The sequence below is a fragment of the Falco naumanni genome, chromosome 9, assembly GCF_017639655.2.
Source record: "Falco naumanni isolate bFalNau1 chromosome 9, bFalNau1.pat, whole genome shotgun sequence".
Classification (NCBI taxonomy): Eukaryota; Metazoa; Chordata; class Aves; order Falconiformes; family Falconidae; genus Falco; species Falco naumanni.
In genome coordinates, this window is record NC_054062.1 from 24,750,790 (window position 1) to 24,770,743 (window position 19,954).

At 62.3% G+C, this 19,954-nt stretch overlaps 2 protein-coding genes across 4 annotated transcripts; one reads left to right on the forward strand and one right to left on the reverse strand.

Moving 5' to 3' along the window:
- The first annotated feature begins 244 nt into the window (after window positions 1-244).
- On the forward strand, window positions 245-4,235 carry HPS6 (HPS6 biogenesis of lysosomal organelles complex 2 subunit 3). The gene is given in 3 exon segments (XM_040605251.1): window positions 245-337; window positions 574-1,515; window positions 1,517-4,235. Coding segments are annotated over 2 exon segments (2,460 nt in total). The 5' UTR covers window positions 245-337; window positions 574-588; the 3' UTR covers window positions 3,050-4,235.
- Window positions 4,236-6,540: 2,305 nt separating this feature from the next.
- On the reverse strand, window positions 6,541-18,237 carry LOC121093323 (prominin-1-A-like). Of its 3 annotated transcripts, XM_040605257.1 has the most exons (26): window positions 18,180-18,232; window positions 17,267-17,391; window positions 17,010-17,160; window positions 15,630-15,691; window positions 15,193-15,398; window positions 14,629-14,749; window positions 14,423-14,486; window positions 13,901-13,990; window positions 13,467-13,657; window positions 13,324-13,398; window positions 12,955-13,018; window positions 12,536-12,695; window positions 12,136-12,288; window positions 11,548-11,671; window positions 11,299-11,390; window positions 11,007-11,091; window positions 10,752-10,892; window positions 10,424-10,495; window positions 10,142-10,231; window positions 9,958-10,011; window positions 9,520-9,600; window positions 9,136-9,204; window positions 8,955-9,044; window positions 8,583-8,695; window positions 7,349-7,366; window positions 6,541-6,987 (listed from the first exon to the last, which is right to left on the reverse strand). In XM_040605257.1, the coding sequence occupies exons 3-26, from the start codon at window positions 17,137-17,139 to the stop codon at window positions 6,936-6,938; spliced, it is 2,397 nt and encodes a 798-aa protein (XP_040461191.1). In that variant the 5' UTR covers window positions 17,140-17,160; window positions 17,267-17,391; window positions 18,180-18,232; the 3' UTR covers window positions 6,541-6,935. The 3 variants fall into 3 exon arrangements, 2 of the variants coding, with proteins under 2 accessions (XP_040461191.1, XP_040461192.1); XM_040605258.1 differs by lacking the exon at window positions 17,267-17,391 and having other exon boundaries at window positions 18,180-18,237; XR_005829550.1 differs by lacking the exons at window positions 6,541-6,987; window positions 7,349-7,366; window positions 8,583-8,695; ... (3 more) ...; window positions 17,267-17,391; window positions 18,180-18,232 and having other exon boundaries at window positions 9,957-10,011; window positions 10,142-10,307; window positions 17,010-17,216.
- Between the last annotated feature and the right edge of the window lie 1,717 nt (window positions 18,238-19,954).

The following is a 19,954-nucleotide window of genomic DNA, read 5'->3' on the forward strand; positions in this document are numbered from 1 at the left end:
CAGCCGCAGGCGGGGCGGGCAAGGGCAGCGGCGGGGAGACTTCTTCCTGGGCCGGACGGAGCTCGCCGCTTTGCGGGGAGACTGACACACCCACCCTCGCCCGGTAAAAAATGGCCCCTCCACCTGCGAGGCCCCGCGGGCCACCCCCGAGCCGCAGCCCCGCCACCCTCCCCGCACTGGCGACGGAAGTAGGAGTGGGGCGGCCCGGCGCGGCGCGGCCCCGCCCGGAAGCCCGGCGCCTCGTGACTGCGCAGCGCCGCGTCGTGCCCAGCCGCCAGCGGCCCGGCCCCGGCGGAGGGGCGGCGCGACCCGGCCCGGCAGGCGGCCGGCGCGGCAGGTAGGCCCCGCGGGTGCCTGGGGGCGGGGAGGCAGCGGGGGGTCCCCTGGGGCGGCGGTGGGAGCCGGGGGGGGCTGGGGTTGCGGCAGGTCCCGCGGGGCCGGGGGGCCGGTATCTCGCCGGGGGAGGAGGGTGCCGGGGGGTCCCCCGGGGTCGGGGCGCGGGGGGGGGCTGGGTCGGGGCGGCAGCGGGGCTCCGTGCCCCTGCTCGCCCTGGCGCATGTTCCCGGTGCGCAGGGCGGGCGCCCCAGGATGAAGCGGGCCGGGACGCTGCGGCAGGTCTCCGACCTGAGTGACTTCAGCCGCGGGCACCGGCTGCGGGAGCTGCTGTGCCAGGGGGAAGCGCCCAGCCGCGTCCTGTCGAGCCCCGACGGGCAGCACCTTCTGGTCCTGCAGAAGAACCGGCCGCCCCCCCTGCCCCGCGTGGTGGCCTTCCAGCGCCACGGCATCGCTGGGGCCGACCTGGAGAGGAACTGGCAGCTGCCCCAGCCGGCCCTCGTGGGAGCGCTCTTCCTGCAGAGCCCCGTGACACCGGGCTCCTGGGTGCTGGCCGTTGTGTGGGAGCATGGCCGGACCGAGGTCTGGCATTTCGTGGTGGCTGTGGGCTGGCAGCTGCTGCAGACGCTGTTGCTGTGCCAGGGTGCCCGGGCACGAATCGTCTCCTTGTGCAGCCAGGGAGCCAGCCTGGTGTGGTGTGAGGAGAGGCCTCCCCTGGACGCCCACGGGGACTCGAGCAAGTGTGCCTTCAGGTTCTGCGTCTGCACCCGAGCTCTGGAGGTGGGGGAGCAAGGTGTGCGGCTGGGCACCGTGAGCATAGTCCTGCACAACAGCCCTGAGTACCAGGTCCTGGCCTCCCCCCAGCACATCTTCCTGGTGCCTGCTGCTGCTGGTTTTGCCACCACTTCAAAATTTCTCCTCATCTGGCACCCTGAGAAGGCAAAGCTCACCATCACAGCCCCCTCTGCAGGCTTCGTCCACAGCAAGGTGCTGCGCTCCAGCAATGAGTCAGACTTCAGGAAGCTCCTGCTTGGTTCTGTGGGTCTTCTCTCAGGTTTGGCACCTTTGGACATTCACACCTCTGCTGTGTCTAACACTGGGGGTCTGCTGCTGGTGAGCGGAAAGGGTGCTGTGAACATGGTGGAGCCAGATGGGACACAGAGGCGTATCTTTACCGTAGAGGGGGGGGGCCCTGACCCAAGGAAGCCCTGTCCCACTGAAGACCTTTGGCAGCATCTTGGCCTGCGTGCTGTCTGGCGTCCTGTACCTCGTCGACCAGAGCAGTGGAAGGGTCATAGAAAAGAAAATCCTGAGCATGAAAGAGGTCCATTTCCTGGAGTCCCCGGGAGAGGAGGACAGCATCCAGCTCCTCACTCAAACTGGCATTTACAGCTTTAGCTTCTCCAAACCTGAGGACAGCAGCACACCTGAGCTGTGCTTGGTGGAGATGGTGTTTGAGGAGGCCTGCAGATACTACCAGAGGAGGAGCCTCAGCAGCTCCAAGCTGACTGTGGAGAAGCTGAAGAAAGGTGGTGTGTTCCAGGCTCCTGTGGTCCTCACTACCATCCTGCAACACAGTCTCTGCGAGAAGCAGAAGCCAGCCCAAGGCCTCCAAGACACTTACACCAAGCTGTTGAGCACAATGTGCCTGGAGCTACAGAGCTACATGAGCCTGGAGCTCCTCAAGACCTGTGTGGTATGTGCCCCAGAGAGTGAGGTGGAAAGCTACTGCAAGGAACTGGTGGAGCAGGAGGTCAGCCGCATTTTGCATTCTGACATGGACAAGGACAACTTGGTGTACCTGAACTCCATCTTTACCTCCTTCCCCAAGGCTGCCTGGAAGGCCACGAGGAGCTGCCTGCAGCTGCAGCAAAATGGGGATGGCCTTTTGGTAGCCAGGGCCACTCCGGAGGTGTGGAAGAAGGTCCTGGGAGGGCCGCAGCAGGAGGAGGTGGGTCAGAATGGGGTGGTCCCACTCTTTGAGCTCATTTGTGCCTCCTTCCTGAGGTTCAAACCCAAGTGGCTGCCAAGTTTTGTAGAGCTGACCCAGCAGTACGTCAGCATCTCTTGGGCATATGGCAATAAAGAGGGCCCAGAGGGCCGGGTGCCACTGTACAAGAGAGCACTGGGAGTACTGGCCAGGAAGAACAAGCGCAGCGAGGCAGATGATGAGATGGAGCTCGAACTGCTGCTCTGCAGCAAGAGGCCTAAGGCCGTGCTGCAAGCTCTGCACCTTCTCATTCGTCTGAAGCGGTGGCAGCGGGTGGTGGAGGTGGCAGAGAAGTTCTGCAAGCTCAGCCCCTTGCTTAACAAGGAGATATTCACCACGCTGCTGGCAGAGTTTGCCCAGCACCGGGAGCTGGACCCTTATCTGGACATTCTGTGGCCGCTGTGCCCTGCTGAGCTGACTGCCTCAGACATCCTCACCGTGGTCCTGCAGCACCTCCCTCACTCGCAGGAGGACCCAGTGCCCTTCTCCAGCGAGGGGAACCATCTGACTGTAGGCTTGCTTAAGCCGCTGCTGCAAAGAGTTATGCAGCGTCCCTGCATTCAGGATGAGATATACTCAGACGCCTTGCAAAGTCCCACCTTCCCCCCACCTGCCCCACCCCGAGAGCACAAGATCCCCTCAAAAGCAGCGGCTGATGATGCCCCTCAGCCGCCCACAGCCAGGACTTCCTCACCCTCGGCGCTGGTACAGAGTGACATTGTGTGAAGGGGTGAAGCACAACAGGATCCTGAGTCTTGGGTGCATGAGGAGGGGAAAGCTGCATCCACCCCAGGAAATCCTGCCCTGCCTGGCAGTACAGAAGCGTGCTCCTTTCTGAAGCCTCGCTGCAGCAGCATCTCAAAGAGTCCGTTGGGTGCCTGGGGTTGGGTGATCTCACCCGGAGCCAGGGCAGGCTTTCTGGCTATTTCTAGCAAGTGCAATTTCATGTGCCCCAGTGGAGGAGCAAATGCCGGGTGCGTTTGCAGATGAAAGCGCTGGCTGCACTACAAGACTACAGAACTGCTCCCTGCCCACAGCACTTTGGTTTTTGTTTGCTTGGTTCCTTTATAACTTCACTTCTGCTTCCCTGATTCTCTAGGCCTGGTGGTGGAGTGGTGGGCAGGGACACACACAGTCTTTCCCTCCTGCCATTCTCTGCTCAGCAGGTTGGGTGGTGCCTTCAAACTCTGCCTGGGAGAAACAGGGCATGTTTCTTGCAGTGGGGTCAGCAAGTCCTGCTGCTTTGGGCTCAGTCAGATGCTAAACGCCAGCGTGGTGCTCCGCGGTACTGGGGGTCCCAGCATGCGCTGGCAGCCGCAGCACTCTGCGAACTGTCTCGCTGCAATTCCTCTGGGATCAGTCCTGTAGCTGTGACTGATTGCAGCTACTTAGCTGAAGAGAGCAGCCTAATTCCCTTATCTCTCTATCCCAGACGGTACCCAAACTCTGTTCTGATCTGAGAAGCTGGCAGCAGCCTGTGCAAGCTTGGTGCTGGCCCTGCCTCTCCCTTTCCTTTGTGGAAGCTTAGATTATGCTGCAGGACACCCGGGGCCCTGTGTTCCCATCTCCTCTACCTTTGCCCTTTGCACACAAAGGGGCTTTGTCAGGGTTGTCTGGCTCATATTGTGCCTCTGTTTGCAAAGTCAGTGTAACTTGAGAGCGGTTTTGCAGGAAAATTCAGGTTCCAGCCTCTCCCTCTGGTGCTCACTCTCTGGCCCCCTCCTCCAGGAGGGAGACCCTGGCTGTGGCTTTGCCCCTGCATTCCAGGCTGTGGTGTGAAGGAGCTGTCTCTTGCCTTGCTGGACAGGCAGAGCCTGGCTGGGATGGGGTAGATTCACCTGCATTAGTCCTCTTGAGAGTGGGGTTAAGTGTGGAAGACAGACTCCTTTTAAAAATAAAGGTTCCTCAAGCAGCGCTGGGACAGTGGTGGATGTTGTGAGGATGCACACCCTCAGGAGAGCAGTTTCATTTTGCTTCTGGTGAAAAGTGGCCAAGTTCAGCTCACTGGTACTGGCCAGTATGGTTCACTGCTGGTACATGCTGGGATTGGAGGTCGAGCTGTACCCAAACAGCCCGTTCCCTCTGTTGTACTCGGCTCCTTACCGCTATGAAGCCATGGAGGCAGGAGCGGGTGTGCCACAGAAGTGCCATCCAGGCAGTGCATGGTTGTGGCTGGGCCCAAGATAGAGTTGAGGAAGAGAGAATTATTTCTCAAGAGCTGCAACTTGTCCCTTTGTTCCTGGCTGGAAAACCAGCAACAGGGAGTACCAGGCTGGCCCTGGTGGGAGCCTGCTGCCCCAGGCACACAGTGGCACAGCTGCTGTTGGAGGGATCCTGGTTTATCAAACCACTGCAAAGATGTAGCAGGGCCTCCCCTAGACAAGGGCTCGGCTGCGGAAAGTCTCTGTGGTGGAAAAAAGCCTGGCAAGAGGAAGAGGAACTGCCGTAACGGTTCTTTAGAGGCTGGCTGGCTATTGACGAGAACTTCCTTATGGGCCTTGGGCTGTGGCCATAGGGTGCTGCGAGTTTCCCTCCTGTGCAAGGGAGGTGGATTCTGGCAGCTGCCGCTCACGTGAGCGGAGGGAGCCTGGCCTGCCAGGAGAGCCAGCAGCAGCCACGGTGGATATTTTGCAATGAGCCCTCCTCGCCTCTTCCCTGAGCAGCTGCTGGCTCTACCTGATGCTACTCTCACCTGCCTCCTAAGGCTGCTCAGGAGGAGGATGGACCCAGCCACTCTCAGAGCCATGGCTCCAGGGACTGGGATGCTGCCCTGGAGCAGCACTGAATGGGGAGATGCTGAGAGCAGGCCTCACGCTTTGGCAAAGGCTGTGGCAGTAATTTGCAGGGAGATTTTCAGTGCCAGGGCTGGGTTTTGATACAGGTGGCCACGGTGACACAGCAAACAGGGTGGGTCAAGCTCCCTACCTTCCAGTGCCAGCTCTGTAGAGAAAAGGCCGTGGCTGGAGGCTGAGCAGAGAAGGGAGCAGGGAGGGAGCAGTGCCCACAAAGCCAGAGAGCAGAAACTGAAGCCAGGGGCAGTCCTTCATGGGCTGGTGTCCCCGAAGCATTATAAGGGAAGAGGAAGTGGGGAACGCCGTGCGGTGGGAGCAGAGACCTCCACATGTGGCTCCTAGATGAGCAGAAAGCAGTCACAATTCAGGAGGCTGAGAGTTCAGGGTAGGGGAGAGCAAAGGCAGAGCAAGAGACAAAACTGAGCTGAATGCTTTCCAAGGGTACTGGGAAATCCTGCCCCAAGGACCAGAAAGCGCGGACATCCCTGGGGGGAGCAGGGGCTGAGCTACCCCAGCTTCAGCTGGGTGGTGGGCAAGCATGGGGCTCTTTGTGGTCAGGATGGGTGCTAGGGGGAGATAGCAGGAGGTAAGGCTGGTGCAGCTTCAGATAACGCCTGAAGGAAAAAATAGTGATTAGAAGATATGAAGGCAAATGGAAAAAGCGATAAAGCAAATGCATGTAGCAGAGGCTGAGCTGGCCAGCTCAGCCCCGCTGCTCTGCTCCAGAGAGTCTTGGACTTTGCAACGAAGGAAATGAGTCAAGCTGCTCACGTACGTCCCCCATGCCTGACCCAGCTTTCAGGATGGTCCCTGTGCTTGCGCCAAGGAGCAGCACAAAGTGACACCTGCACTTGCTCCACCATGGGTGCAGGCCAAGTCACCCTTGCTATATCTGTGCATGCAGCTCTCGCCATGCCCATGCATGCCGTGCAGCAGTGTGGGACATGCAGGGGTGGACACTGAAAGTCCCCATGTCACCATACCCATTAGAGGGAGGGAGGTGCAGGCTGCAGGCACCCCATAAACTAACTGGAAACCCACAGGTGACACATAGCAGGTCACTGGAGGGCACAGGAAAGTGCCTGTGCACTGAAGACAGCATGGGATGGCATCTCACAGACAGGAGTCTCTTGCTGTGGCTTGTCCCACGGAAGGACCTGGCATCCCCCCAGCCACTGGTGCAAAGGGCTGCCTGGTGAGGGGAATGTCGCCCAGCCCCAGTGATGCTGAGCAGTGGTCCTGCTTCGACCCATGGGCTGGGTCAGGATTCCAAGGACTGACTGTGGGCAAGGCATGCCTGGGGACCCCAGCAAGAGCCTTCTAGTCCTAGGCACAGCCCCAGCTTGTGCCAGTAGTGGGGAACCCTCCCTAACCCTACCCGTGTCCTTCCATTGCAGCCAGATGTGAAGAGTGCAGCCACATGTCTGCAGTGCATGCAAACACCCCATTTATTGTTTGACACCAAAAAGCCCTGGAAAGAGTCAGGCTCTCTGCAAAAATAAATAGTCACATTTTTCAAGTGGGAGGCCTGGGTGAGCAGATTCCCGCCGGCCAGCAGCATAGGCTGCAGGGACATGGACCGTACAAGCTGCCCTGAGCCCATGGGGTCTGGTCTGGGGGTCTGAAGTCACACCTGGGACAGTGCAAGGGGCAGCTTTCCCCACCCCCCTCCCACACATACCAGGTCATCACATAATGGGAACTGGGGAGAGGGTTTCAGCTGGAAGGTCCCAACCTCCTCCCCATCATCCAGGGAGAAGACGCAGCAGACAGAGCAGCTATGTCCATCTCCTCCTTGCTTATGCTGTGAGCAAGAGATGCTAATGCCTCGTGGATGGCCGGGGGATTTTATAGAAGTTGAACATGGGTGGCCTGCAAAACCAAAGTCACTTATGTCACCCCCAGTCACAAAGGGAAGCAAGGGAAAGCCCACGATGTGCTGGGATGGCCAGCTATCATCCCACCCCTGTCACCCAGCCCCACAGGGAAGAGGGGATGGAGACACCCCCCTGACACCAGCTTGGGGGAGGCTGGGAGCAGCAGCACCCCCAAACATAAGAGTGTGGGAAGATGATGGGGGGACCCCAGAACAGTCCACACTGCACAGCTCCCACCTTCCCAATCCTCCCCTGGCACCAGCACCCTCCTTGGCCCCCTCCCTTTGTGCCCTGTCGCCCCTTGTGCCACAGGAACTGCCCCCTACCCCACACAGGGACCTGGCACTGTTACTTACATCTCCAAGTCTTCATTCCTGGAGGAGAAAAAGAAAAATAGAGGACAGCGTCAATGAAGTGAGAAGATACCTCCTGGGACAGCCCAGCATCTCCTGGTGGGGAGGTCTCCCCCAGGGCACACAAAGAGGACACGAGGGGTCTGCAGGGTGCTATGGCGCCCTCCATCCCGGCTCCCCCACCTGAACACAGAGCATGGGCTCCTACAGCCCCCCGAACGTTGTTGCCCCCAGAACATCACTGCTCCTTCCCCGGGCAGGCAGAGTGAGGCCCCACACTTGCTGGCTCAGTGGCACGCAGCTCCCCCACACCACAATTTCAGTTCCCCCAAGTCTCCTGGGCAGCTGAGCCCATGTCTGCAGCTGCCGGCTGCAGGGGATGTGAAAGGCACCAGGGCCACTGCTGGGGACCCGGAGCACAGCCTGGCTCAGCGCCACGGCCCGCACACACCGTGTACAGCCCCAGCATGGCTCCTGGGAGAGCCAGAGCATGGATGGAGGAGGAGTGGGGCAGGCAGGGAGGAAGGCTGGCTGGGGCTGCGCAGGGCACGGGGGTGCCGCAAACGCTGGCTCCCCAGCTGGCTGCGACCCTGGAGCAGAGCGCTGGCATCTGGGGGGCTGGGGTTGAGGAACCCCCAGCCACTCGGCTGCGCTGCAGGGCCAAGACATAGCCCTCAGCAGTTGGAAATCCAACTGGAAACCGCTCACTTGCCGTGCTGGTGGTGAGGCTGCTGGAGTCACTGGGAAAGGGGCCTGGGGGGCAGCCCCATGGCGCCGGCGGCCCCGGGCACTCGAGCAGCCACTGCACCCTGGTGGCAACGATGCCAGCGGCGCAGCACGTTGCATTCTGCGCAGCGCACAGCGGTGCTGCCGTCTGGGGGCCCCCGCACGGAAAACGGTGCAAAGCAGCGTGAGTCGGGTGGTGGACCCCCGAGCCAGGCTGGGGGCAGCATCCCTGCCCTGCAAGCCAGGCTCCTTCCTCCGAGGCGGGGCTGCTCACCCCTTCAGTTGCCCAGAGAGGAGTTACAGAGCGGGCAGAGCCAGGCTCCTCTGCAAAAACATCTTCATCCTCAGAGACTGATGGTCCCTAGCCACCTCCCTCATGTCCCCCCCCACCAGTCCATATTGCTTCAGGATGAGCCCCACTGGCTGCCATGGGGTACATGAAGGGGCGGTTTGCAGTGTGCGGTGGGGACCCCAGACCCAGTGTGGTTGCAGGGGGTGGGTGGCTCCTCACCTGTAGACATCAGCAACGTCCATGCGGCGGTAAAACTTGGCAAGTCTGACACCCAGGATGATGCTGGGCAGCAGGAAGAAGGTGCACCAGCCCAGGCTGAACCAGAAGCCGTTCTGGATAGGGGTAAGAGAGCCATCAGGGCCCAGACAGAAACTGGGACAGCCTCTTCTGCTCCCAGGCCCCCAAAGACCACTCGCCCACCCCTTCAGAGTGGCCTCTGTTCTTAGCCATCTTAGCAATCTGCCAGGAAGATGCTGAGCCCTGCCTGCTCAGGACAGATGGGTACCCCTCATCCTGTGCATGAGGGGGACAAAGGGACCTCATTGCCACACACCACACACGCTTCACCCCACACACTGCTGCCCTGCTCACCAGAGAGTCCAGGATGTAGTCACAGGTGATGGTCTCCACATTATCCAGGGTTTCAGCTATGGGCTTGCAACGTGCCACATCTCCTGTCAGCTGGGGATGCAGTGGGGACAGGACATGGCAGTGTCCCCAAACCCCTGCAGCCTATCCTCCCCTTCCCTCCACCAAGAAAGGCTCAACTCACCCTGCTTTTAGCCCACAAGATGTAAGTCTCAAAGAAGTCCAACAGCTCCTCCAGGAAGGCCCACGTCTCCTGCAGGGGGGTGAGCAGAGAGTGGGGATTGCTGCACCCCCGGCCCACTCCATGACCCACGTCCCCTCCATGTCAGGATCTGGGCTGTCAGACCACCTCAACCCAGCAGCAATGGGGCTGCAAGGAGTGCCCCAGTCCCTTGCCAGGGGTGCCATAAGGGGAGGGGGCACCCAGGGGTGCAGGGGACCCCCGGGTAAGACAACAGAGCAGGACAAGCAGGCAGACATTGCTTGGCATCTCTGCACAGAGGTCTTGCTGTGGGTGGCCAGTCACATCCCCACCAGGTGGCCCGGCAGCAGGGCAAGAAAAACTCACGTTCTTGATGATGTTTGCTGTCTCCCTCTCCAGGAACTGCTGGGTTTCACTAGCTTTGTCCAGCGCAGCTTTTGTCTGTGCCTGGTGTGAAAGGTGCTCTCAGCAGTGTGATGGGGGATATGGGATCCCTGCATCTCCCCGACCTTGCCTGGCAGCAACCCCCGAGGCACAGTGTCTCTGAGCTGTGGTGTCCCCGAGCAGTCACACACTGGAAGCGCCCAAGTACCTCGGGTGGAGGGAGCCTGTGCCTGGCAGCATGGGACCCCCCGCCCTCTGCCCCATGAGCAGCTGCTACAGTGCATGCCTGGGGAGTCCCACAGCAGCCAGCAGCCCCCCAGACTGCAGGTTAGCCCCCCATCTCCAATGCAGGAGCCCAAGGGTGCTTTGCAGGGTGGCTCGGACTGGGGTGCGCTCAGGAGGCCCCCTTGTGCAGCTTACCTCAAGCTGGGCAGCCCTGCTCTGCACCAAGTGGATGTCCTCCTTCAGGCTTTGCTAGCGATGGAGAGAGATGGGTCAGAAGTGTGGACCCCACAGCTCAGCCAAGACCCCACCAGCAGGCTTCAAGCTCTGGGGGAGCCCAAGCCAGCACCCCCAGGACCTTCCCCACCCCAGCATTGCTCACCAGCAGCCCTGAGAAGCTCATCTGCATCTCCTTGTCCAGCTCCCTCAGCTTGCTAGCATCAGCCTTCAGGTCCTCTTTCACATCCATGCCCTGGAGGAGCTGCAGTCAGCAGCACCCCCAGCACGGGGGTCCCTGCCCCATCACAGCCATCTGATGGGGGGCTGGGCTGGAGAAAAGAGCTGGGCGAGGGTGAAGGGCCTGTCTCCCTCAGCACCCGGACAGGCCTGCAGAGCAGCCCCCACAGCCAGTGGCTTCAGGGACAGGATGGCCATGGTCTCTCACCACTTTGTCTGCCAGCTGTTCCAGCTCTGCGGCCAGATCCAGGAGGCTTCCCTGGGTCACATTTTGATCCAGCTAGAAAAGGCAGACACCGAGCCATGAGAATGGCCGGGGCTCAAAGGGGGTCAATACCCCACCCCTGTGGGGCACAGTAGAGCCAGAGAATCTTGGGGGGAGGTGCCTGATTGCCCCAAGGGGTGACATGGATGGCAGGGGACACCCTGGGAGCCTGTGGTGGGACTCCCACAGCAGCAAAGAGGAGGGGGCTGTGGACCCCCCTCAACACACATCTGGAGCCCTCCATCCCAACACCTGGCTGCCCTCAGCCCACCTCCAGCGTGGGGGTGAAGTCAGGGGGCTGCCCATCCTGGCTAGTGTTCAGCAGCAAGTCTCTCTGGCTCTGGCTGAGCAGGGAGATGGGGCTCAGGGTGATGTTCATCTTCTCAAAAGCTGCAGAGATGTCTCCTGTGTACTGCCGGAGCAAGGAGAGCTGTAATGGGCCATGGTGCTGGCCCCTCATTGTCCCCAACGTGCCATACCTGCACTCCCAGCTCTGCCCCCCAGACCCTGGCATCCCTGCACTCACCTGGCTGATGTTCAAAAGCTCATCCAGGGACACACTCTGGTCCAGGTGCAGTGTTTGCCACAGGGCAGCATCTTGCTGGCACTGCCTGTGAGATGGGGGCATGGGGCTGAACGAGGCAGGCAGGGGCCACCCCCTCCAAGGGACATGTCCTCACCCGCGCAGGCAAGTCCCACCTCGCTCCTTCCCTGGCATTGGTGCCTGCCTGCAGTCAGGGCAGGTGGGGATAGCTTCCCCCATCCTGGGGAGCATCCGATGGTGCTGAGCAGCTGTAAGAAACTCTACTGAGACCCACCTGTACATCTCCGAGAAGTTTGCGGTGTCACCTTCCTGGCCCAGCAGCTCTGACAAGTTGAAGCCAGGGATCAGGCCAGGGGTGTCCAGGAGCTGAGAGAAGGGAAGAGAGAGAGAAACTAGACATGGTGCAGGCCAGAACTCTTAGGAAAAGCATCCCAAACCAACCAGCACTGTCTCCACTCCACCAGCAGTCCTCGGAAAGGCAGGAATGGCTCCAGGCAGGTGCATCTCCTCACGGGGACCTCACCTGAAAGAGCTGCTGGCTGCGCCAGGACTCGCAGATGAGCATGTAGATGTTCCCCCCCAGCACGAAGGTGATCACCACCAGCAGCATCAGCAGCCAAGAGAAGATGAAACTAAAGCCAACTCCTCTGCTGGGACAGAGACTCCATCAGCCCCCGAGGCCCCTGTGTCCTGGCACCAATGAGCCCACAGGCTGCACACCCCCTGCACCATCAGCAATGCCAGGAGGCACCACCGTTCCCGCAAGCATGTCTCTTCCCTGCCTCCAAACCCCGGAGCACGGCCAGGCTGTACCCAGAGGCTGGGACCCTGGCGTAGCTTCTCCCAGCTTTGCAAGCCACCACCCACCCACATGGCCATGGGACCACGCTCACACTGCCAGGCCCCTGCCGGTGAAGGGCAAACAGTCCCCGCGCCAACACCTTTCACCAGCACCGTATTTTACCCTCGCATTTACCACCTGCACGCTGAGTTGCCATGGGGCAGGCCATTAAGCTGCAGTAATCTGATGGGCTTGAGCATCCCCAGGCCAGCCCTGCCCACCCATCCCACTGCTCCTGCACACATCCTTGGCAAGCCAGGGGATCCTCACGCCATGAAGAAGTTCCCACCAACGTTGGAGAGGCTGCTGCGCTGCGTAGGCAGCACACTTTCCTTCAAGCCCAGGGGTCCCAGCAGCAGCCCAACAGTGTTGCAGAGGACCACCAGCAGTACCACGCAGCACAGGACAATACACACGCTCCACCTGGGGCGAGAGGAGGGGCAGGAGTCAGGCAGCAGGACCCGGCATCCCACCAGCTGCCTTTGTGGGGAGGAAAAAGCCCCCAGGCACCCTGGCAGGAAAGGGGCAGGGTGCCTGCAAGGCACAGCTCTGGCTCCCTTGCACCCACAGACCCAGCACCGAGCAAGCCCCCACCTTCAGCAACTGGAGGACTGAGAGCCTGAATCTCTCTGGACAAGGGAGATGAGGAATGCAGCAGCCCCTTGCCTACCTGAGCCCATCCAAGGCGATGATCGGCTCCCTGTACTCCTCCAGCACTGACGTGGCATTGCCCACAAAGGCCCCAACACTCTCCTCCACGTCCAGGAGTGGCAATTGCCCCTGCAAGCTCCTGATCTCCTGTCTGATGAGGCCCAGCTGGTCCTGGGTCTCTGCAGGGGACAGGGACAGGTTAGCACTGCGAGCTGCTGCCTGGGGCAGGTAAGCCTGGGGCAGCAGGGTCCCGGAGAGGATGGGAAGGGGGCAGTCATGGCCAAGGATGGCATTAGCATGATGGCACATGGGGACAGCCAGGGCTGCAGGCAGCAGGGTGGCAGCAGGGGAGGTCTCCAGGCAGGGATAAGGTGAGAAGGGAGGAGGGAGCCATGGGAGAGGGATAGTTTGGCGCATGGGGCACAAAGCCCTGCTTACTTGTCACCACATCCCGGGACTGCTCTTGCACCTTGGCAGGGGTCATGTCCAGCGTGCTGTTAACCTGTGTCAGGGCAGACACAGCAGACAGCTCATCTCCCTGCCCGCAGCCCAGGGCTGAGCAGCACATCCCCTCTGTTCCCAGATCCCGGTGGCACAGGACAGCCAGGCTCCCCACAGCACCCTGTCCACCACAGCAGCGCCCAGGAGCTGTGGGGGCAGCAGGCAGGCAAACCTCCGGCCAGCCCTTCCATCCGTGTGACAGCAGTTGCCTCCCAGCAGGGCTCTTCCCAAGCCACCTCCTCACAACACAGCCCAGCAATGCCAGGAGCACCCAGCCCCGTGCCTGGGTGCCAGGGACCCCCATACCTTCTCTAAATCCGCCGTTATGTTGGAGCCGGACACATCACCCAGTGCCTCCAGCTGCCGCTCCACACTGGGGATCTGTGGGCAAAAGTCTGGGGTGAGGGGGCTGTGGGGGGCCCCTCATCGTGCACCCAGCCCCTCCTCACCATGCTGAAGTTGGTGCTGAAGGCAAGGCCGCTCAGGGACACGTTGCTGCAGGGGTGGCCGCAGCGCCGCAAGGTCTGGTTGAGGCCATCCCGCAGGCTGGCCAGCCGCCGGCTGTGGTTGCTCTGCAGCTCCTCGAGGTGCAAGCGAGTGCCAGCGATGCTGCTGAAGGCGGCTGCCAGTGTCTCCATCCCTGGGGAGAGAGCAGGGCAGGGGCTTGTCCTCACCCAGCTGAACCTTGGGGACCCATCAGAAAACACAGCATATGGGCACCCCCCAAAGTCCCAGCATTTGCCCCAGGCTGCAGCTGGGAGGCCAGATGGATGCCCTCCCTGGGACCTTCACCCAAACATGCACCTACCCCAGGTCTCAGCCCTGATGTCCCCACTAAGCCCTCGCCAAGGCCCTGCCAGCCCCCCAGAGATGGGGCCACTACCTTGCAAGAGGCTCTGGAGGGATCCCAGAGCCCTGTCCGTGCTGCTCCTGATGCCAGAGGTGATCATGCCACCCAGTTTGGGCCCAATGTCTGCAGAGATGAGGGAGACCATATCAATGACGGGACCCCCAGGGTTCCAGGGCTTGCAGAGGAGCTGCTGAAAACACTGACACACACAACCCCAGACCCCATCCCATACACACTGCCCCAGCAGGGGGCAGAGGGGACACCCCCACCCCGCCACTACCTGCATCACCCTCCCAGAGAGGAGCCTGAATGGGGAAAAGCAGCCGCTGGAGTCGAGTGGGAGCCTGAAGGGGCCCTCAAACCCACCCCCTTTAGATATCCCTGTGAGAACCACCCCAGTGGCCCCCAGGGTCAGCAACCATCTGCAGGGCAGCAAGGCACACCCACGTAGCACCCCCAGTTGCGCCCCCCTCCCCAAGCACCCCCAGCCCTGCCAGAGCAGCCCACTGCAGGTGCACAGGGATGCTCCAGCCCCACTCCGCCTCACACCCTCACCCTGGAGGCTGCGGTTGGCGTGGCCCAGTGGGACATCACTGCTGTCGATGATAAAATTGATTTGCTGCAGGGGTAGAGATGGGGTATCAGTGCATGTGGGGACCCTTCCCTGCCTCCAGCCCCAGTGTTACCCTTCCCTATTTGGCCTGGCCTGGCCCCTTGCTCCCCATCAGGGACCCCAGCTAGGGTGGGGGGACCAGGCATGCCTGGGGGATGGAGGCCAGATAGGTGTGGACGTTGTCCAGGGTGTTGTTGACATTGGGGAAGGTGTCACGCACAGCCTGGGAGAAGCGGCTGTTGCTGATGAAGGAGCAGACATCACCAGCCCTACAAGGGAAGGGTGACAGGGTCAGTGTGTGAGGAGCTTGGTACTGATGCTCCCCCCCAGGACCTTCCAAATCCACCTGTACCAACCCTAGGCTGCAAGGTCTGGAGAAAACTGCTGAGCCCTGCTCCCAGAGCATCCCAGTGAGTGCCCTGCACACAGCCAAGGGACCAGAGATGAGGGACATGGGAAACTGAGGCACAGGGGAACCTGGTGCCTGACACGCCTGCACTTCCCCACAGCGAAGCTGTTGGGAAGGGTCTGCACCGTGCCAATGTGCAACCCCCCGGGGCCAGCTCCCCACTGCTGCTGCTTCCTCTCCTTTGTCCTGCCGTGCCGGGATCTGCTCCTGTGAACAATGGCAGCTTCCTGCCATGGCTGCCAAGCGCCGGCGTTTCCACCCTCCCTCGGGTCCCATCCGGAGCCTCCCAGCCAGTGCACTCACAGGAGGAGAGCAGAGACCAGCAGCAGGGAGGCCCAGAGCACCCGGCGTCGCCAGCTCATCCGCTGGCCCTGCTTCTGGTACATGCGGCCCCCACAGTTCCCACAGCAGCGGCAGCAGCAGAAGCAGCATCCCACCAGGGGCACAAGGATGATGAAGAGAAGCCCAATGGCCACGCAGACCAGGAAACCCAGTTCGTAGAGCAGCAGCTGGGAAAGGAAGAATGAGAAGCAGCATAACACTGGTGCTCCCAAAGGCTCCCCAGCTCTGAGGGTCCTGTCCAGACCCCCACAGGGCAGGATGGGTCCCCCCAGGGGGTTGTACATCTCCCTTTGCTGCTGCCCAGCACCCAGGGCTCAGTCTTACAGCAGCACCCACCAGCATCCCCCAGCCCGTGGTGGTCTGGGGCTGCCGGCTCCCTGGCCAGGCTGCTCACTCACCTCCTGGACTTGCTTTCCGATGGCCTCCTCATCCTGGGGCTGCCCAAAATCTGCAATCAGTTCTGGGGGGACAAGGAGCAGAGGGCTGTGAGCAGGGGCTGGGCCCTGGGGGGCTCTCCAGAAGACCTCCACCCCCTGCTCACTCCAGAGAGGGTCTCCCGGCACTGGGCATCACCTCCAGCACTGTGGCTTGGAGAGGCTGTTGAGTGCATGGCATGTTTCTCCCTTCCAGCTGTCCCTCCCCATCCATTGTGTCACACAGCCTGTTTGCACTCAGGAAAAGCACCACTGCCAGCCCCCTGGCTCTCAGGGGTCCACAAAGCAAGGGGGTCCTTACCCCAGTGGTCACCAGGGGCAGGCTCGGGGGAGGATGCTCCAAATACCACCTCAGCTACCCTCGGGCTGCCATCCTGTAGCCCAGCCCCAGGCAGACAGTCGGCTGGCAGTGCCAGCGTGGGGTGGATGCTGCAGCAAAGTCCCCCCTGCCATGCTGCCTCTTTCATCCCCAGGGCTCACTCTGCTCGTGCCCCATGGACTCATTACAAGCTGTGCCAGTACGTGGTGCCATGTGATTGTACCCTAATATCTGCATGAGACAAACAAGGCCATAAAGCCATTGCATTATCTGACAGCCAAGTATTTGCCTGTAAGTTGCTGATGACCAGAGGCTGAACCCAGCAGAGCAGAAAGCACAAGTGCCAGCAGCCAGGGTGGTAACACCCTAGGTGGGTCACACTTGCCCCAGGGGCATCAAGCAGCCACAGGGTCCTGGCATCATCAACGCAGACCTGCAGCAACTTTGGGGCAGAGCTGTGGCAGCGACACATCCCCTTGGCAGTGAAGGAGGGAGGGCGAGTGCTGGCAAGTTGGGCAGTGCACAGGGAGTGCCTGCAGCATAGCCATGAGGGTGCTGGCATCGGGACGCCCTGCTCTTGGTGGCTCCAAGCTGGGTCCTGCCTAAGCATACCATGTCATCTGCAGGCACAGAGGGCTGCAAACCAGGCAAGGACCCCACAAACTTGCAGGTAGTGTGGGGTTTGCTCTGCACCTTGTCTTGGGGCCTGGGATAAGGATACCTGGAAGCAGGATGAGCCAGGACTCTGCAAGGTTGGCACTGCCACCAAAGTCTGTCCTGGGGCTCACCTGAGACTGCCCCACAGTTGTGATGGGGCACAGGCAGGACACAGCTAGCAGTCCTTAGTAACCCCACTCCATCCCTGCACACCCATGCCTCTCCTAACACAGCACCCCAGCATTTAAATGCTGGATGCACAGTCACCAGTGCAGGAGAGCTCAGGTGGGACCCCGCAGCTCCGAGCAGCACCCGGCACCCCACCCCACCCTTGCCAGCCCCCCCCCCCCCCCCCGCCATGCACCCACCTATAGGCAGGGCGTTGGGCTGCACCAGCCGCAGGAAGCCATGCACCATCCCCACCAGGCCCGGGGTGCTGCTCCCCGGTGCCTTGGGGCTGGGGCCGTACACGGGCTGCGAGACGTTCCCCAGCTCCATCGTGGCAGCTCCGGCGGGTACCTGGGGACAGAGAGGGGCTGTCGGTGCCGTTGGGGTGCAAGGCCACACAGGCTGCCTTGCCTTCTGCCTCCAAGCAGGAAACACAGGGAGAAAAAAAATCCCGCACCTGCCCACTCCTGCCCGGAAGGAAAGAGCTGCGGGAGAGCACCGGGGAGGGATGGGGAGCCCTGGGAGCGGCGAGGGCGTGGGGGGGGGATCCAGGCAGGAGGTGCCTACGAGGGACCAGAGGGGCTGTGGGGGATGAAGCGGAGACGAAGCACTTACCCTCTCCCCTGGCACCTCTGTGCACGCACGGCTGCCGCTGGGCCCAGCCACACAGTGCCAGCGCCAGGCCTTAATGGTTTGTTTAAGTTTCAGCTGCAACTGCTGAAAAGCTGCTTGCCGAGGCAGGCGGGGATGCCGTGGATGCCCCACCCTGACCCTGCCACCTCCTGGCACCCAACCACCCCGTGCCACCTCCCCGTACCTGGGCCAGGGTCACCACCAACCTGTCCCAAGCCGGGCACGGGGGACAAACCCCTCTTCTTGCCCCCTGAGGAGCTCCCGAGCCCTCTGGTTTACTCCTGTCCGAACCCAAGAGCTGGGTGACCCACGGCGATGCCTCCCGCCTGCCCCCCCCGCCGGCACCGGCTGCATCCCTCGGGATGGGGGGCGCTGGGCTCGGCACGAACCAGCTCTGCCCACACAACCAGGGTTTTGCATTTAAAACCCTCCCCAAACGGGGCACTGCAGCAAACCCGGCGTTTCCCACGGCACCCCGAGCCCCCCGGGCGGGGGCAGCCTAGGGGCCCGCAGGCGGGATCTCTCCCCCGTGGCTGGAGGTCTCCCCGCGACCCCCAGCTGCGCCCCTCGCCCGCCCAGCCCTCCCACGCCGCGGGACACACGCGAGGCTCTGCCCCGGCCGCAGCCCCCTGGTCCCCAACCCCCGCCGCGCCGCCGGGGTCCCGCCGGGGCTCCGGGAGCCGCAGCCGGGGGCGGGGGGCGGGCGGGGATCGCTCCCGGCTGTGCCGCGGACGCACCCGGTGGGCGCGGGGCAGGTGCCCCGGGGGTCGCGTCCCGGCGGGCGGCGGCGGCGGGAGCTCCGCGGCACGGCTCGGCACCGGCACCGCGGCGCGGGCAGCCCCGGGAGGGGCGGGCAGGGCTGGACGGGGCCGCCCCTTCCGCCCCGGCCCCCCGGGGGCTGCCCGCCGCCTGCTGCCGTCCCGGCCCCCGCCCCGCCGGGAGGGAGCCCCCCGCCTCCGCGCCGGGGGGAGCCCTGCTCCTGCCCCCGCCCACCCTGACACCCCGCATCTGCCCCCAGAGACCCCGCTCCTGCCCCGTCCCACCTGGGAGAGCCCACCGCCGCCGTGCCCAGCCCCTCTGCCCCCCGCGCAGGCTACGCTCCGTCCGTGCCCCAGAGAGCCCGCTCTGTCCCCACGCTGCCAGAGCCAGCGCTGGCCCCTGCCACAGCCCCACAGCCCCGGGCCGCCCGCGCTGCCCCCCTCGCCCCGACGCCAGCCCTCAGCTGTGCCCCGCATCTCCCCGGGGCAGCCGGTGCCCGGGGCACATCCTTGGCCCCTGCCCCAGCCCCGTGCCCACCAGCGGGGGCTCCGGCTGAGCCGTGCCCCTGTGTCCTTTGCACGGCCAGGCTCCCCGGCCCCCCAGCGCCCACGGCTTGCTGGCTGCCACCTCCTAGGTTACTGCTTAACTTCCTCTGGCACAAGCTGGCATCACCGCTCTCCGTGACCTTGGGCGAAGGCGGCACAGGGAGGAAGGCAGCCCTGCCTCGGCGTTCCTCCTGGCCTGGCCCGTGCTGGGTGCCAGGACTTATGTGGGACTGTCTGGCTCAGCACTGGCACCGGGGCAAGGCAGTGGAGGACACAGATACACCCTGTAGAAGGGAGAAAAACAAAAGCAGGTTTTTCGCAGCACTGGGGCTGACGTGGGGAGGGAGGTTTGGGGGTTTCATGGGCATCCTTGGGCTTTCCAGCTCAGACCTCAACCCCAAAGCATCGCCTCAGGGCCCTCCACCAGCTCCCAGGGGCAGAGGATGCATGCGGAGCCAGGCACCAGGAACCCTGCATGGGATGGAGCTGACTGCCCTGTGTGCTGCACTCCCCCAAACCGGAGTGTGCCCAGCTTCCACGGCTGGCGTGTGGGCAGGATCAGCCAGGCATCCATAGGTTCCTCATGGATGGAAGAATTTGCTTCTGCAGGGCATTGCTCCCCTTTAGCCCAGGGCATCCTGCTGAGGCTCCTAGAGCTCAGTGCACATCAGGAGCAAGGATGTTGACACCTTAGCCTGGGGTGCCACCATGCCATGGGTTCACAGGGGCCACCTGGCTCCCACCTGCCCAGCCACAAGTTCCCACCATGGCAAGTGTATCCTGCAGCCCCCCTGACCCCAGCCGCATCAGGGGGGAGGGTGGCAAGGTGACATCCTTTGGTGCAGATGTCAACATAAGCCCTACCCCTGCTTCAGAGACATGGGCCCAATCCTGCCCCCACCCTCTGCTGCATCAGCCGTGTTTTAAGAGCCTGGTTTCCCTCACATCCCCTTTTCCATCCCAGTATTGCCAGATCTGCCCCCATCCCAGCAATACCTGCAGCCACAGGCTCCTTGCACTGCACGTTTGGCTGGGGGGGTTGCATCGGATGAGGCACCCACAATTTAAGCCCACAGTGTCCCTATGGCTGGGGGATGGACCCAGCTGCCCTTATACCCCCCACCCAGTGGGGCCAGAAAAATGCCATCTCTGGGGTCAGCTATCTGCCCTAGTCTGGGGGAACTGGGGACCAGCATCTTGCCCCCACT

Bases quoted from the DNA above. Each gene is read 5' to 3' on its own strand.
- LOC121093323 (XM_040605258.1), bottom strand. From the start codon at position 17,139: ATGGAGCTGGGGAACGTCTCGCAGCCCGTGTACGGCCCCAGCCCCAAG. The intron at 14,750-15,192 runs GTGAGTGCACTG...CTTCCCTTGTAG, and splicing joins CTGGTCTCTGCTCTCCTCCT to GGCTGGTGATGTCTGCTCCT. The intron at 11,391-11,547 runs GTGAGGTCCCCG...CCCTTCTCTCAG, and splicing joins GCAGCCAGCAGCTCTTTCAG to CTCCTGGACACCCCTGGCCT.